Source organism: Oncorhynchus keta, chromosome 10, assembly GCF_023373465.1.
Source record: "Oncorhynchus keta strain PuntledgeMale-10-30-2019 chromosome 10, Oket_V2, whole genome shotgun sequence".
In the NCBI taxonomy this organism is placed as follows: domain Eukaryota; kingdom Metazoa; phylum Chordata; class Actinopteri; order Salmoniformes; family Salmonidae; genus Oncorhynchus; species Oncorhynchus keta.
In genome coordinates this window covers 38,265,564-38,281,165 of record NC_068430.1, presented here as the reverse complement: position 1 = coordinate 38,281,165, position 15,602 = coordinate 38,265,564, and the positions used below count along the sequence as shown (strand labels likewise).

General features: G+C 43.6%; 1 protein-coding gene across 3 annotated transcripts in view; it reads right to left on the bottom strand.

The window, feature by feature from the left end:
- LOC118388652 (retinoic acid receptor gamma-A-like) overlaps positions 1-15,602 on the bottom strand; it is a 73,839-nt gene that overhangs the window by 22,717 nt on the left and 35,520 nt on the right. Inside the window, exon 1 of one of the 3 annotated variants that reach the window (XM_052526964.1) lies at positions 5,191-5,847. The exons of the other annotated variants lie outside the window; for them this stretch is intronic. Within the exon in view, the coding sequence (XP_052382924.1) occupies positions 5,191-5,335 (145 nt within the window). The 5' untranslated portion in view covers positions 5,336-5,847. Of the gene's footprint in view, positions 1-5,190; positions 5,848-15,602 lie in introns of those variants that run through there. 3 annotated transcript variants of the gene reach the window in all.

Here is a 15,602-nt window from a genome sequence, read left to right as displayed (position 1 = left end):
GAGAAACCATAGAGAGGTGCCTGACGACAGTCCAACATTGTACAAAATATAGTGTACCAGTCAAGAGTGTGCAAGGCTGTCAAGGCAAAGGGAGGCTGCTGTGAAGAATCTCAAAAATAAAATATATTTTGATTGGTTGAACACTTTGTTGCTTACTACATGATTGCATATGTGTTATTTCATAGGTTTGATGACTTCACTATTATTCTACAGTGTAGAAAATAGTAAAAATAAAGATAAACCCTTGAATGAGTCGGTGTGTCCAAGCTTTTGACCGGTACTTGTATAACGTAGAAAATCTTTATATCATGTAAATGAGTGCTTCTCTGACTTTGGAAAACAATTACAGACTAATACAAAAGGTAGGGTTGACTGGGTCCTTCTCCCACTGGCCCTTGCCCAATGACACTATGACAAAGCCAGCCCAGAGGTGTCCCAGGACACTGTGCAGGACGCATAGGAGTGTACGCACCATGGACAACCAATATTATTTACTGTGTTCCCTTGCCCACTGAAGACAAGCTATAAAATGCTATTACTGAATTCCATCAGGGGCCTGTGAAATCTGTGCAGGCACAAACAGGGACAGCCGTCTGAGCACTGAGACAGACACACAAAAGCACACACACCACAGACACAAATACACACACCGTCTATGGGATGTATTCTCTCTCACTCTCCCTCTAAACTCTCTCAACTACCATCTACCTCACATATAGTATTTCACTCTGTCTCCCTATCCTTGTTTTAGACAGATTTAATCAAACTGGCCCAAGTATGTTTGTGTAAATTCTTACTGTACAACCTGTTGCCTTTGTGCATGCATGTGTTACTATGGAAACTAAAAACATATACCTGTGAGTGTCAAAGTATTTTTCCATTTTTATTTGACCATGAAAAAAGTACATTTATGCTAATGTATTACTCTACATGCTGCAATGTAGATTTCATCCTGCCTCTCCAAATTTTCTTAGAGAAATATTCTGACTTTACAGTTAATCTGTAACCATATTGTTTAATCCTGAAGGTGTGTCCGATGTGAAATGGCTAGCTAGTTAGCGGTGGTGTGTGCTAACAGCGTTTCGATCGGTGACGTCACTCGCTCTGAGACCTTGAAGTAGTGGTTCCACTTGCTCTGCAAGGGCAGCGGCTTTTTTTGGAGCGATGGGTAACGATGCTTCATGGGTGACTGTTGTTGATGTGTGCAGAGGGTCCCTGGTTCGAGCCCATGTTGGGGTGAGGACAGGGACGGAAGCTATACTGTTACAAAGGCACAGCATTTTAAGACAAACTATCATTTAATCCTATTTCACCTGAGCTTCCTAACATAGTTATGACACGTACAATGTGGCCATATGACCTTCAAGCTGGTAGTGAATAAGACATCAAGGGCAGAGAGGAGAGAAGCAGAGAGAGACAAAGGATTAGTATTATCACTCCCAGAGAAGACATGCTGGCCTATTCTCTGATGAAAGGACGAAACCCCCCGAATACAGAAGAAGGGATGGAATTGTAGGGGGTCAATCTTAATCCCTAATCAAACCCCCATTCATCCCCCTTTCATCCCTCTCTTCTTGCTGCCCTGTCCCCTGCAGGCAGTCTAATCTCTTAATTGAGCCTTTTGTAATTATAATTGAATAATTAAAGGCCTTCATTAAAGGCAAACAAATGACGTTGACGTATTCTGACAAGACACAAGATCCGAGAGATACTGTATGCATGATTCAGTGAGACGGACACACATATACAGCAGCACACTCTTAAGAATTCAAAATAATGGCATGTATAGTCCTTGTTTGGTGTTGCTTTCATTACTGTACAATACCAATGTCTACTTTATTTAATGGTGTTTAAAATGATGCCTTTCTCTTTCTTTATTAGGAAGCCCACCAACTAGTGTGCAAAGAGGGACACACGCACACAGATCCTGACTTTGGCCTGTCTGTGCTCTCTCCATTACGCCTGACATTGAAACCAAGGGAGGCAGAAAGGTCCTGAACTAAAAACAACAGAAAACAGGAAAACTGGCCACACACACACACACACACTAGGGCCGCCTGAATGCCTATCCCTGATTATGAGAATTTAGAGAAGTAACATGACCAAGTTCCACACTGTGGCAGAGCCTCTATTCCAATCTACCCCCTGGCAGATCCATCATAGGTTGGCTGTGTTGTTGATACTAGTGCTGATGCGTTGTGTTCTCCTGTAGGCCAAATGTTCTATTCTGCTGATGATATATGAGAAAGACCTACAGCCTTCAGAATATTTACCTTGTCAAATTCTAATAAAACACAATGCGGTGTGTCGAAGTCATAGAGCTGAAAATGAGCTTGGGTTGTCTTTTTGTGAAAAAGTGATGGCCTCGTTTGTTGTTGACAAGCCTGTCAATCTATCATTGACCTCCTTTCTGTCTATGCTAAACAATGACACACTGTAGTTCAGCTTCCAAGGGCAAAAAACATCAAACACACCAGCCTGGTCTCATAGACTTGACTTAACATAGTAATGTAAAAATTAGTATGACATGCTAAGTTTGGTATGGCTATATAAGACAGAAGTTTACTTAAAGCTGTAATACGTACATTTTTGGTCAACACAACCAAATTCACAGAAATGTATGTTATAGATCTGTCATTCTCATTGAAAGCAAGTCTAAGAAGCAGTACATATGTTCTATTTGCGGTATTTCTATACTTCCCATTCTTAAGTTTCCTTTTCGGATCTTTAACTTTTGGTTTCGTACACCAGCTTCAAACAACTGAAAATACAATATTTATGTTTATGGAAAATATATTTCGCAGCGGTTTAGATAGTACAATAATTCTCTACACTATACTTGTTTGTTTTGTCACATAAACTGAAATTAGGCGAACTATTCAAATTTTAGCAACCAGATCATGTCGGAGTATCTTTAAGGCAAAAAGGAAAGTAGGGTGCGTGGTATAATGCGAACGTCTAGCAACCCAAAAGTTGCAATGTCATCAGCCTACTTTTTAAGCTACTTTTTAGCTGACCCTTCCACTAACCCTTTAGTCTGACTCCTAAGCTTAACCCCTAGCGTAGTAAATGTTAGCCACCTAGCTAACATTAGTCAAAACAAATTGCAATTAATAAAATATCATACGAAATGGATGAGGGACATCCACGAGTTAATATATAGGCTACCATACGGAACATAACATATACTAATTGGGAGTGTCCAGTGATTTTATTTTACTATGTTACGTCTACCCCTGAGTCCAGGTTGAACACACTCACAAAGACCCACTTCTTTGAGAATGTGAATGAGTTCTTACTGGTTATTATGCTATCCTACTTTCTAAATTAGATTTTAGTCCGACCTTTCCATGTTTGGCAATGTAAGCGTGAGCCAGTGCTAGCTCATCCGTCTGTTGGCAACAATGAGGGCTAACCAGTGTGAATAGAGTGGGTGAATTACGCCTCTTCGCGAGTTATTGTCTCTCGATGTTTACTGAGGTTATTGGGAACAGAGGATGGAAACAGAACACCGGTCTAAAGATGAACACTCAACACTCTAGATCCCTCTTTTCTCTCTCCCCCGCCCGGGGCCATCCACGCCTATCAAAGGACATTTCTGTGGTCTTTAGACCTATTCTGTTTTCTCCTTATCTTTGTCTCTTTCTCAAACTGCCTAACAACAGATACTATTTTGTGAAGGCAACCAATCGTACGACCAGAGGAAAGTAGTTTATAAACGGAACTTAATTCACTTAAAGTGTTCGTGGAAAAATAAATCTCATTCTCTTCAATCAAAAAGTGTTGTGGTGGCCACGATGTACATTTGCGCAACAGAAACGTAATAATAAGGCCATTTTGGCCAGGACATTATAGGACCTAGACTGTTACCAAATAAAGAACGGCTCATAGTTTCGATGTCCAATACAACTGTAGCAGTATTTTGTTGTCCTCATGTCCCCTCAGAAGTTGGCGATTGTATTTAGCGAGTTGAGACCGGCTGTGGTCTCGCTCGTCCTGACAGCTCATTCGTCTTCATTACGGGAAACACCGTGGGGCTGACAGCGCCTGAAACCCTGGTGTCTTCACGATTAATGAAGATATATAGGCATTTCACCTTGAAGAACTTAAACTAACCAGCACACGGTGTAGGCCTACTGTCATGAAGTAGAATTCGCCTGGGTCGCAATTATTAAACCGACACAAAAGGCGCTAAGGGGCACAGCCTTGCTTAAAAGCGTGTAGGCCATCTGGATGAAATAGATAAATGTAACATCTGTAATAGTTTCCTGTGTCTTCCCTGCCCAAACACGTTCTTATAGCGCAATGGCAAGCCCCCCCCTCATCTTTCATATTCAAATGAGCATGCCAGAAACACCATGTTGCCAGTGCCAGAGTATGCTATTATCATATGAAATACAGTGGTGAGGGTAGATGGGCTGCATAACAATAACAACTTGTTTTCTCACACCCATTGTTTTCACTCATACAGGCATGATGTGTGTTAGCAAAGTGGCAAAAGCCTCTAGGAAAAGAGAGAGAGAGAGAGAGACCTGGCCCTGTTATACCCCAAGGCCTCAGTTGTTACTGTAAAGCTGTATTGTCCTACTTCCTCATGCTCTAGTTATTCTTCATTAACAGTTTTGCCCTCAAATGAACTTTTAAGTTAGATGCTAATTATGTTTTTAAGTAGGCCTAGTTATTCACATTGCATCAGTTACCCAGATCTCTACTGAAATGGGTCATAGGCTGTCATCATTGGGCCTCTTGTGATCCCTTTTAAGGATCCCCGTTCATTTTGACTTTGGTAGTTAGCTTCTAAACACCTCACAAGGTCAGGGGGCCCATATTGTGAGAGAAAGATAAATCAGTCATCTGAAGTCATTCAAAAAGAAAACAAATGTGATGATGAATAAATATGCAGTCCCAGACACTGAGCACATAAACAAACAGACTGGAGGACGAGAAAGGGCACTGAGAATCAAATGGAATCGTTCTCTTCCTGTGGAGAGAGCTCTATGATAACACCAGCACTCCGATAAGGACACACATGCACACTGAGATTGTCACTCTTTCCACATGATCACAATAACACCGACGGCCTGATGAGGAGAGTGAAAACCGTGTCTCTGCACAAACACACACAGCACACACACAAGCCTTTACAGTCTGATGAGTCGAGTGAGGAGACAGAGCAAATACTTCACTTACACTGAACACTGGCTGTCCCACCCCAGGCAAAGGGGTCCAGACCAGGGAAGAAGGGGGTGGCCTTGCCCAGCATACAAGCCCCCTGAGTGGACACGTCGAAGAGCGGCCGAGGGGCCATCCCTAGAGCCTCCATACAGTCAAACATGTTCCTCTCTCTAGCTCCACACACACTATTTTGTCCAACAACCACAACAACACCAGAGTCCTCTTCTGCTGTGGTTGTTCAGCTGAGCTTAGCTAGCAGTGACGTCTCAGAGGAATTTCCACCCAGAGAAAAACAAGAGCAGCTCAGAGCAGGACTGGCGTTCCAGGCTTGTGGTTGTTGTAATAGTGGACCTCTGTCACTTTCAGTCGGGGTGAACCTTCTCCAGGTGCTGTGCGTCTGTCTCAACCTCTGCTTGGTTCCACTCTGATACAGTCCTTGACTGGCTTCTCTCTGTGTATTGGTCTTGGAGTTGAACAGCTTTTTTCCCTTTTGTCTTTCTTCTCTTTCTCTCTTCCCTTGAGCTCCAGACTATTTCCCACTCTCACACACAGTCCTCAGTCACCCTCTCCACTGTCTGGGTGATTCTCACTGGGAGTTGTAACTGATCTAAACACCCCCCTCTCCTTAGCTCTCTGGGCCTCTCACACACAGCCAGTGATACTGTGGAGTGAACCAACAGCCTGTTCTCTCAGCAATTGAGGGGGGGGGGAGCAGGGAGGGAACTAGAGAGCCGGGGGCGGGCCCATTAGTCTGGTCGGTCACATAACAAACTTTCTATCCTATGTTCTCCCTCTGATTTCCCTTCCTCCTCTTCATATCTCATATTTTACAAATTAAAACAAACACCATGCCTCCCTCCCTGTCTTCCTTTCTATTTCAATTCCAATTTAAGGGCTTTATTGGCATTGGAAACATATGTTTACATTGCCAAACCAAGTGATATAAACAAAAGTGAAATAAACAATAACAATGAACAGTCAACATTACACTCACAGAAGTTCCAAAGGAATAAAAACATTTCAAATGTCATATTATGTCTATATACAGTGTTGAAATGATGTGCAAATAGTTAAAGTACAAAAGGGAAAATAAATAAACGTAAATATCGGTTGTATTTACAATGGTCTTTGTTCTTCACTGGTTGCCCTTTTCTTGTGGCAACAGATCACAAATATTGCTGCTGTGATTGCACACTATGGTATTTCACCCAATAGATATTGGAGTTAATCAAAATTGGATTTGTTTTCGAATTCTTTGTGGATCTGTGTAATTTGAGAAAAATATGTGTCTCTAATATGGTCATATATTTGGCAGGAGGTTAGGAAGTGCAGCTCAGTTTCCACCTCATTTTGTGGGCAGTGTGCACATAGCCTGTCTTCTCTTGAGAGCCAGGTCTGCCTTCGGCGGCCTTTCTCAATAGCAAGGCTATGCTCACTGAGACTGTACATAGTCAAACATTTCCTTAATTTTGGGTCAGTTACAGTGGTCAGGTATTCTGTCACTGTGTACTCTTGCTCTTTCTCTCAGCCCCCCTCCTCTTCTCCTTTCTCTATTGAAAAGCCCCCTTCTCCCTCCCTCCCACACAAACTTGAGCCTCCCACATCCCTCCTTAGGGTTCAAACACCAAAGGCATATATGTGTCCCCAATGCCACTTCATAGTGTCCCCAATGCCACTTCATAGTGTCCCCATGGGAGGGCAAATGTAATGAGTCAACAGACAATGTTAAGAGAAGACTGCCATCCTATTGTAAATGAATGCTGAGACTGAGTATACCACACTGTTAGTTTGCATTAAGTGGCAAATGGTAATTTCTGATGGTTATATACTGTGTGTGGGACTGTAGGGTGATGGTTAAAGTCAGAGGCGCCACCCAGAGGACTCCGTGGGGAGGAACAGGGGGGAAACAAATATGCAAACACGCACATATGAGCAGACACAGTCTCGTTCTCCTTTAGCTCTCTCTCTTTTGTCCTCATTCTCTCATTCTACCCCTCCCCTCCTTAATTCCATCCTGCTTTTATTGGAATGAGTCTCAGATCACATTATTGCTGCCCATACTAGTACACTCTGTACCGTTCACCTCTCTCTCTCTCTCTCTCTCTCTCTCTCTCTCTCTCCCTCTCTCTCTCTCTCTCTCTCTCTCTCTCTCTCTCTCTCTCTCTCTCTCTCTCTCTCTCTCTCTCTCTCTCTCTCTCTCTCTCTCTCTCTCTCTCTCACACAGTCGGTAATTTCAATGACCGTATACTGGACCGCGTCCAGCACCGCAGTGCTAGTTTCATGCACACCACAGTCACCGAGTTCAAACACAAGAAAAACGTTTGACCAAACACATAAAAAACACAGCAGCAACGTAGACAAAACTTCTACTGACAAAATCTCAGCCACCGACCCGAATGGAGATGCTTATAGAGCTGTGGTGCATTAAAGAGAGAGGGGAAGTCATTTTTACTGATACAGATGTTATTTCATAACATGTGAAGAGATGAGCATGTTCCATAAATCAAACACGTCAGCTGTTTGTGCAGTGTGTTCTCCAGTCTGTCTATCATGTTCTCTCTACCTGGGAGATGATTTATGATGATTTAAATCATGGCAAAGAATGTTTTATTGATTTGCTCACTGAGGTAATGGATCATCATGCCCCAGTAAGAAAGAGTACATTTGGGGCTTGTCCATCTCCATGAATTGATCATGAACTGGGTGAGGCATTTTGTCAAAGACATTTTGTCAAATCTAAACTAGAAATTGATGAACAGAATTATAGAACACTACGTAAATATGCAGTTAAATGAAATCGTGAGAAAAATACGCTATTTTACAAAAATGCTTTTATTGATTGTAAAAATGATTCTAAAAAGGTATGGAATACAGTTAATAAGGGCTTACTTGGTACATCTATTTCAACATGCCCATTTAGTGTGGAGGTTGACTGGAGGACAATAACAAAACCAGCTGATATTGCCAATCATTTGGCAGATTGTTTTCCAAAGAGAAATGTATTTACTGAGCGATAATGTAAACACCTATTCTTCCATGATCATATTATGAGCAAAAAAACATGATCTTTGAATCTACAAATGGTGTCAGTAGAAGAGGTATTAAACCTATTGAAGTCATTACCCAATGGTAAATCTACAGGTTATGAACTTATGGAAAAAAATGTACTTCGCTATGCTGCCCCCGAGATTTCAGCTCCACTGAAATACATATTTAATTGGTCACCAGAAAAGGGGACATTTGCAAATGTATGGAAGAATTCTAAACTGTGTCCAATCCCGAAAGACAGCAAAGAATCCATTACTCCTTCCAATAGTCGACCAATTAATCTACTCCCTTCACTCAGTAAGATATTGGAGGGTATTGTGAGTAGACAAATATGGGAGTACATGGGAAAATTATCTGATTACAGCCAATCAGCATGCTTATCGCAAAAACCATCCCACTACCACTGTATTGGTTGACATAACTGACCAGAGGCTCAATGCTATGAATAATGGCAGGTTTGTGGGTGTACTATTTTTAGATTTTAATGCAGCATTTGATTTAGTGGATCATGAAATAACTTTGACTAAATTATTGCATCATGGGTTTAACTTCTTATGGCTGCAGGGGCAGTATTTAGCTTGGACAAAAGGTGCCCAGAGGTGCCCAGAGTAAACGGCCTGCTCCTCAGTCTCAGTTGCCAATATATGCATATTATTATTAATATTAGATAGAAAACAATCTGAAGGTTCTAAAACAGTTTGAATGATGTATGTGAGTATAACAGAACTCATATGGCAGGCAAAAACCTGAAAAGAAATTCAAACAGGAAGTGAGAAATCTGAGGTTGGTCGATTTTCAACCCAGGCCCTATTGAATTCACAGTGGGATATGAATGAAGTTGCACTTCCTAGGGCTTCCACTAGATATCAACCACCTTTAGAAACTTGAATGAGGCTTCTACTGTGTTGTGGGGCTGAACTTTTTATTTTTTTATTTCACCTTTATGTAACCAGGTAGGCTAATTGAGAACAAGTTCTCATTTACAACTGCGACCTGGCCAAGATAAAGCATAGCAGTGTGAACAGACAACAACACAGAGTTACGCATGGAGTAAACAATAAACAAGTCAATAACACAGTAGAAAAAAAAGAAAAAGAAAAAAAATTGTCTATATACATTGTGTGCAAAAGGCATGAGGAGGTAGGCGAATAATTACAATTTAGCAGATTAACACTGGAGTGATAAATGATCAGATGGTCATGCACAGGTAGAGATACTAGTGTGCAAAAGAGCAGAAAAGTAAATAAATAAAAACAGTATGGGGATGAGGTAGGTCAATTGGGTGGGCTATTTACCGATGGACTATGTACAGCTGCAGCAATCGGTTGGCTGCTCAGATAGCAAATGTTTAAAGTTGGTGAGGGAGACTAAAGTCTCCAACTTTAACGATTTTTGCAATTTGTTTCAGTCACAGGCAGCAGAGAACTGGAAGGAAAGGCGGCCAAATGAGGTGTTGGCTTTAGGGATGATCAGTGAGATACACCTGCTGGAGTGCGTGCTACGGGTGGGTGTTGCCATCGTGACCAGTGAACTGAGATAAGGCAGAGCTTTATTTTGATTTTGGATTGGAGATGTTTGATATGAGTCTGGAAGGAGAGTTTACAGTCTAGCCAGACACCTAGGTACTTACAGATGTCCACATATTCTAGGTCGGAACCATCCAGGGTGGTGATGCTAGTCGGGCGTGCGGGTGCAGGCAGCGAACGGTTGAAAAGCATGCATGTGGTTTTACTAGCGTTTAAGAGCAGTTGGAGGCCACGGAAGAAGTGTTGTGTGGCATTGAAGCTCGTTTGGAGGTTAGATAGCACAGTGTCCAAGGAAGGGCCAGAAGTATACAGAATGGTGTCGTCTGCATAGAGGTGGGTCAGGGAATCTCCCACAGCAAGAGCAACATCATTGATATATACAGAGAAAAGAGTCGGCCTGAGAATTGAACCCTGTGGCACCCCCATAGAGACTGCCAGAGGACCGGACAACATGCCCTCCGATTTGACACACTGAACTCTGTCTGCAAAGTAGTTGGTGATCCAGGCAAGGCAGTCATTAGAAAAACCGAGGCTACTGAGTCTGCCGATAAGAATATGGTGATTGACAGAGTCGAAAGCTTTGGCCAGTTCGATGAAGACGGCTGCACAGTACTGTCTTTTATCGATGGCGGTTATGATATCGTTTCGTACCTTGAGTGTGGCTGAGGTGCACCCGTGACCGGCTCGGAAACCAGATTGCACAGCGGAGAAGGTACGGTGGGATTCGAGATGGTCAGTGATCTGTTTGTTGACTTGGCTTTCGAAGACCTTAGATAGGCATGGCAGGATGGATATAGGTCTGTAACAGTTTGGGTCCAGGGTGTCTCCCCCTTTGAAGAGGGGGATGACCGCGGCAGCTTTCCAGTCCTTGGGGATCTCAGACGATATGAAAGAGAGGTTGAACAGGCTGGTAATAGGGGTTGCGACAATGGCGGCGGATAGTTTCAGAAATAGAGGGTCCAGATTGTCAAGCCCAGCTGATTTGTACGGGTCCAGGATTTGCAGCTCTTTCAGAACATCTGCTATCTGGATTTGGGGAAAGAAGAAGCTGGGGAGGCTTGGGCGAGTAGCTGCGGGGGGCGGGCGGAACTGTTGGCCGATGTTGGAGTAGCCAGGAGGAAGGCATGGCCGGCCGTTGGGAAATGATTGTTGAAGTTTTCGATTATCATGGATTTATCGGTGGTGCCTAGCCTCAGTGCAGTGGGCAGCTGGGAGGAGGTGCTCTTGTTCTCCATGGACTTTACAGTTTCTCAGAACTTTTTGGAGATAGAGCTACAGGATGCAAATTTCTTCTTGAAAAAGCTGGCCTTTGCTTTCCTGACTGACTGTGTCTATTCGTTCCTGACTTCCCTGAACAGTTGCATATCGCGGGGACTATTTGATGCTATTGCAGTCCACCATAGGATGTTTTTGTGCTGGTCGAGGGCAGTCAGGTCTGGAGTGAACCAGGGGCTATATCTGTTCTTAGTTCTGCATTTTTTGAACGGAGCATGCTTATCTAAGATGGTGAGGAATTTACTTTTAAAGAATGGCCAGGCATCCTCAACTGATGGGATGAGGTCAATATCCTTCCAGGATACCCGGGCCAGGTCGATTAGAAAGGCCTGCTCGCAGAAGTGTTTTAGGGAGCGTTTGACAGTGATTAGGGGTGGTCATTTGACTGCGGACCCGTAGCGGATACAGGCAATGAGGCAGTGATCGCTGAGATCCTGATTGAAGACAGCGGAGATGTATTTGGAGGGCCAGTTGGTCAGGATAACGTCTATGAGGGTGCCCTTGTTTACAGATTTAGGGTTGTACCTGGTGGGTTCCTTGATGGTTTGTGTGAGATTGAGGGCATCTAGCTTAGATTGTTGGAATGTCGGGGTGTTAAGCATATCCGAGTTTAGGTCACCTAACAGAACAAACTCTGAAGCTAGATGGGGGGCGATCAATTCACAAATGGTGTCCAGGACACAGCTGGGAGCTGAGGGGGGTCGGTAGCAGGCGGCAACAGTGAGAGACTTATTTCTGGAGAGATTAATTTTTTTAATTAGATGTTCGAACTGTTTGGGTATGGACCTGGAAAGTATGACATTACTTTGCAGGCTATCTCTGCAGTACACTGCAAATCCTTCCCCTTTGGCAGTTCTATCTTGACGGAAAATGTTATAGTTGGGTATGGAAATCTCAGAATTTTTGGTGGCCTTCCTAAGCCTGGATTCAGACACAGCAAGGACATCAGGGTTGGCAGAGTGTGCTTAAGCAGTGAGTAAAACAAACTTAGGGAGGAGGCTTCTGATGTTGACATGCATGAAACCAAGGCTTTTTCGATCACAGAAGTCAACAAATGAGGGTGCCTGGGGACATGCAGGGCCTGGGTTTACATCCACATCACCCGCGGAACAGAGGAGGAGTAGGATGAGTGTGCGGCTAAAGGCTATCAAAACTGGTCGCCTAGAGCGTTGGGGACAAAGAATAAAAGGAGCAGATTTCTGGGCGTGGTAGAATATATTCAGGGCATAATGCGCAGACAGGGGTATGGTGGGGTGTGGGTACAGCGGAGGGAAGCCCAGGCACTGGGTGATGATAAGAGAGGTTATATCTCTGGACATGCTGGTTGTAATGGGTGAGGTCACCGCATGTGTGGGAGGTGGGACAAAGGAGGTATCAGAGGTATGAAGAGTGGAACTATGGGCTCCATTGTAAACTAAAACAATGATAACTAACCTGAACAACAGTATACAAGGCATATTGACATTTGAGAAAGACAGACAGCGAGGCATAAAGTAATTGCAGGTGTTGATTGGGAGAGCTAGCAAAAACAACAGGTGAGACAACAACAGCTAATCATCTAACACAACAACAGCAGGTAAAATGGCGATGACTAGGCAGAGAGGGTCGGATTAACTACACACAGAGCCTGAGTTCGCTGCTGGGGCCGACAGATAAAAAATAAATAAACAGAATGGAGTACCGTGATTAATGGACAGTCCAGTAGGCATCAGCTATGTAGCCAAGTGATCATAGTGTCCAGGGGGCAACAGTAGATGGAACAGGGAAGCCACCACTATGCTAGTGACACTGTGTTTAAAGTTAGTAGCCCTGGGCTAGTAGGAGAGTCTGCTCCGACGGAGGCCGGATGAAGGCACAGCGGATGGAGTATTCGTCTGCAGACCAGTCGTGGTGGTGCGGTGGGGCGCCGTGTCGACAGAGAATCCAAGCCAGATGGTGAAAGAGGTATTGTTGAATTTAGTTTGCTAGCCGGGAGATGTGCCTGGCTCACGACTAACTGGTGCTAGCTTCGTGGCAGTGGCGTTAGCCACTATATCCAATCGGTAGCAGCGGTGATCCGGTGCCAAGGTCCAGAGTTGACAGCAAGGATCCAGTGGAGTATTGGGCTCTAGCCGTGTATGAGTGGGGTTCGGGTGAACAGCTGAGTAGGCCGGGAGGTGGGCCTCAGGGATAGCTTCGGTACTGGGTACCACGGTGAGTGCAAGCTAGCTGTGAGCTAGCTAGCTGCAAGCTGTGAGCTAGCTAGCTGCAAGCTATTACGGCAGGAATCCGGCGTTGATGTGGAGAGATAGTCCGATACTGGTAGACTAGCGAGTATTATCCAGGCTAAAAACAGGGCTGGTATCTGTGCAGAAGGTAAAAGCCGCTAGCAGTGGCTAACAATGACTAAATAGCTGGCAGCTAATTAGCTGGTTAGCTTCTGGAGGATCTTGAATGTGTTCTAAAATTTAAAATAATAGCATTCCATATCACATTGGGTGAGGCAGGTTACCGGAAGGTATAATCGAATTAAAAATCGAAAAGAGATTGAAAATAAATTGAAATATATATACAATACGAAAAATACAAAAGTACACGAGAGGACAAACAAACAAACACGTCTTCACTGCTACGCCATCTTGGTATGAATGAGTCAGGTTACTGGCAGAGAGCCATTTCCTGGTCACGCGCATTCCACATGATATCGACCTGCATTCCGTTGCTCCTCTAGACACAAAGGAATTCTCTGGTTGGAACTTTATTGAAGATTTATGATAAAAACATCCATTGATTCTATACTTAGGCTGAAATGTTTCTTCGACCTGTAATATAACTTTTTGAAGTTTTTGTCCGAAGTAATGCTCGACCTGCACGAGCGTTTGGATTTGAATACCTAACGCGATAACAAAGTAGCTACTTGGACATAAATAACGGACATTTTCGAACAAATCAAGCATTTATTGTGGAACTAGCATTCTGATGAAGATCATCAAAGGTAACGGAGTATTTATCATGTATTTTCTGGTTTCTGTTGACTCCAACATGGCGGCTAATTTGATTTTTTTCTGAGCGCTGTCTCAGATTATTGCATGGTTTGCTTTTTCCATAAAGTTTTTTTGAAATCTGACACAGCCATTGCATTAAGGAGAGGTATATCTATAATTCCGTGTGTATAACTTCTATTATCATCTACATTTATGATGAGTATTTCTGTTGAATCGATGTGGCTATGCAAAATCACTGGATGTTTTTGGAACTAGTGAACGTAATGCACCAATGTAAACTCAGATTGTTTTATATAAATATGAACTTTAGCAAACAAAACATACATGTATTGTGTAACATGAAGTCCTATGAGTGTCATCTGATGAAGATCATCAAAGGTTAGTGATTTTATCTCTATTTGTATTTTTTGTGACTCCTCTCTTTGTCTGGAAAAATGGCTGTGTTTATTCTTCCCAGGAGTGGGAAGGTGAACGGAAAGGCTCTGGAGCAACGAACCGCCCTTGCTGTCTCTGCCTGGCCGGTTCCCCTCTTTCCACTGGGATTCTCTGCCTCTAACCATATTACAGGGACTGAGTCACTGGCTTACTGGGGCTTTCTCATGCCGTCCCTGGAAGGGGTGCATCACCTGAGTGGGTTGATTCACTGATGTGGTCATCCTGTCTGGGTTGGCGCCCCCCCCCTTGTGTTGTGCCATGGCGGAGATCTTTGTGGGCTATACTCAGCCTTGTCTCAGGATGGTAAGTTGGTGGTTGAAGATATCCCTCTAGTGGTGTGGGGGCTGTGCTTTGGCAAAGTGGGTGGGGTTATATCCTTCCTGTTTGGCCCTGTCCGGGGGTGTCCTCGTATGGGGCTACAGTGTCTCCTGACCCCTCCTGTCTCAGCCTCGAGTATTTATGCTGCAGTAGTTTATGTGTCGGGGGGCTAGGTTCAGTTTGTTATATCTGGAGTACTTCTGTCCTATTTGGTGTCCTGTGTGAATCTAAGTGTGCGTTCTCTAATTCTCTCCTTCTCTCTTTCTTTCTCTCTCTCGGAGGACCTGGGCCCTTGGACCATGCCCCAGGACTACCTGACATGATGACTCCTTGCTGTCCACCTGGCCATGCTGCTGCTCCAGTTTCAACTGTTCTGCCTTATTATTATTCGACCATGCTGGTAATTTATGAACATTTGAACATCTTGGCCATGTTCTGTTATAATCTCCAACGGCACAGCCAGAATAGGACTGGCCACCCCACATAGCCTGGTTCCTCTCTAGGTTTCTTCCTAGGTTTTGGCCTTTCTAGGGAGTTTTTCCTAGCCACCGTGCTTCTACACCTGCATTGCTTGCTGTTTGGGGTTTTAGGCTGGGTTTCTGTACAGCACTTTGAGATTTTAGCTGATGTACGAAGGGCTATATAAATACATTTGATTTGATTTGATGATTTATTCTGTGGCTTGGTGGTGACCTAACATAATTGTTTGTGGTGCTTTCGCTGTAAAGCATATTTGAAATCGGACACTGTGGTGGGATTAACAACAAGATTACCTTTAAAACGGTATCAGATACACATATGTTTGACGAATTGTAATTATGAGATTTCTGTTGTTTTGAAT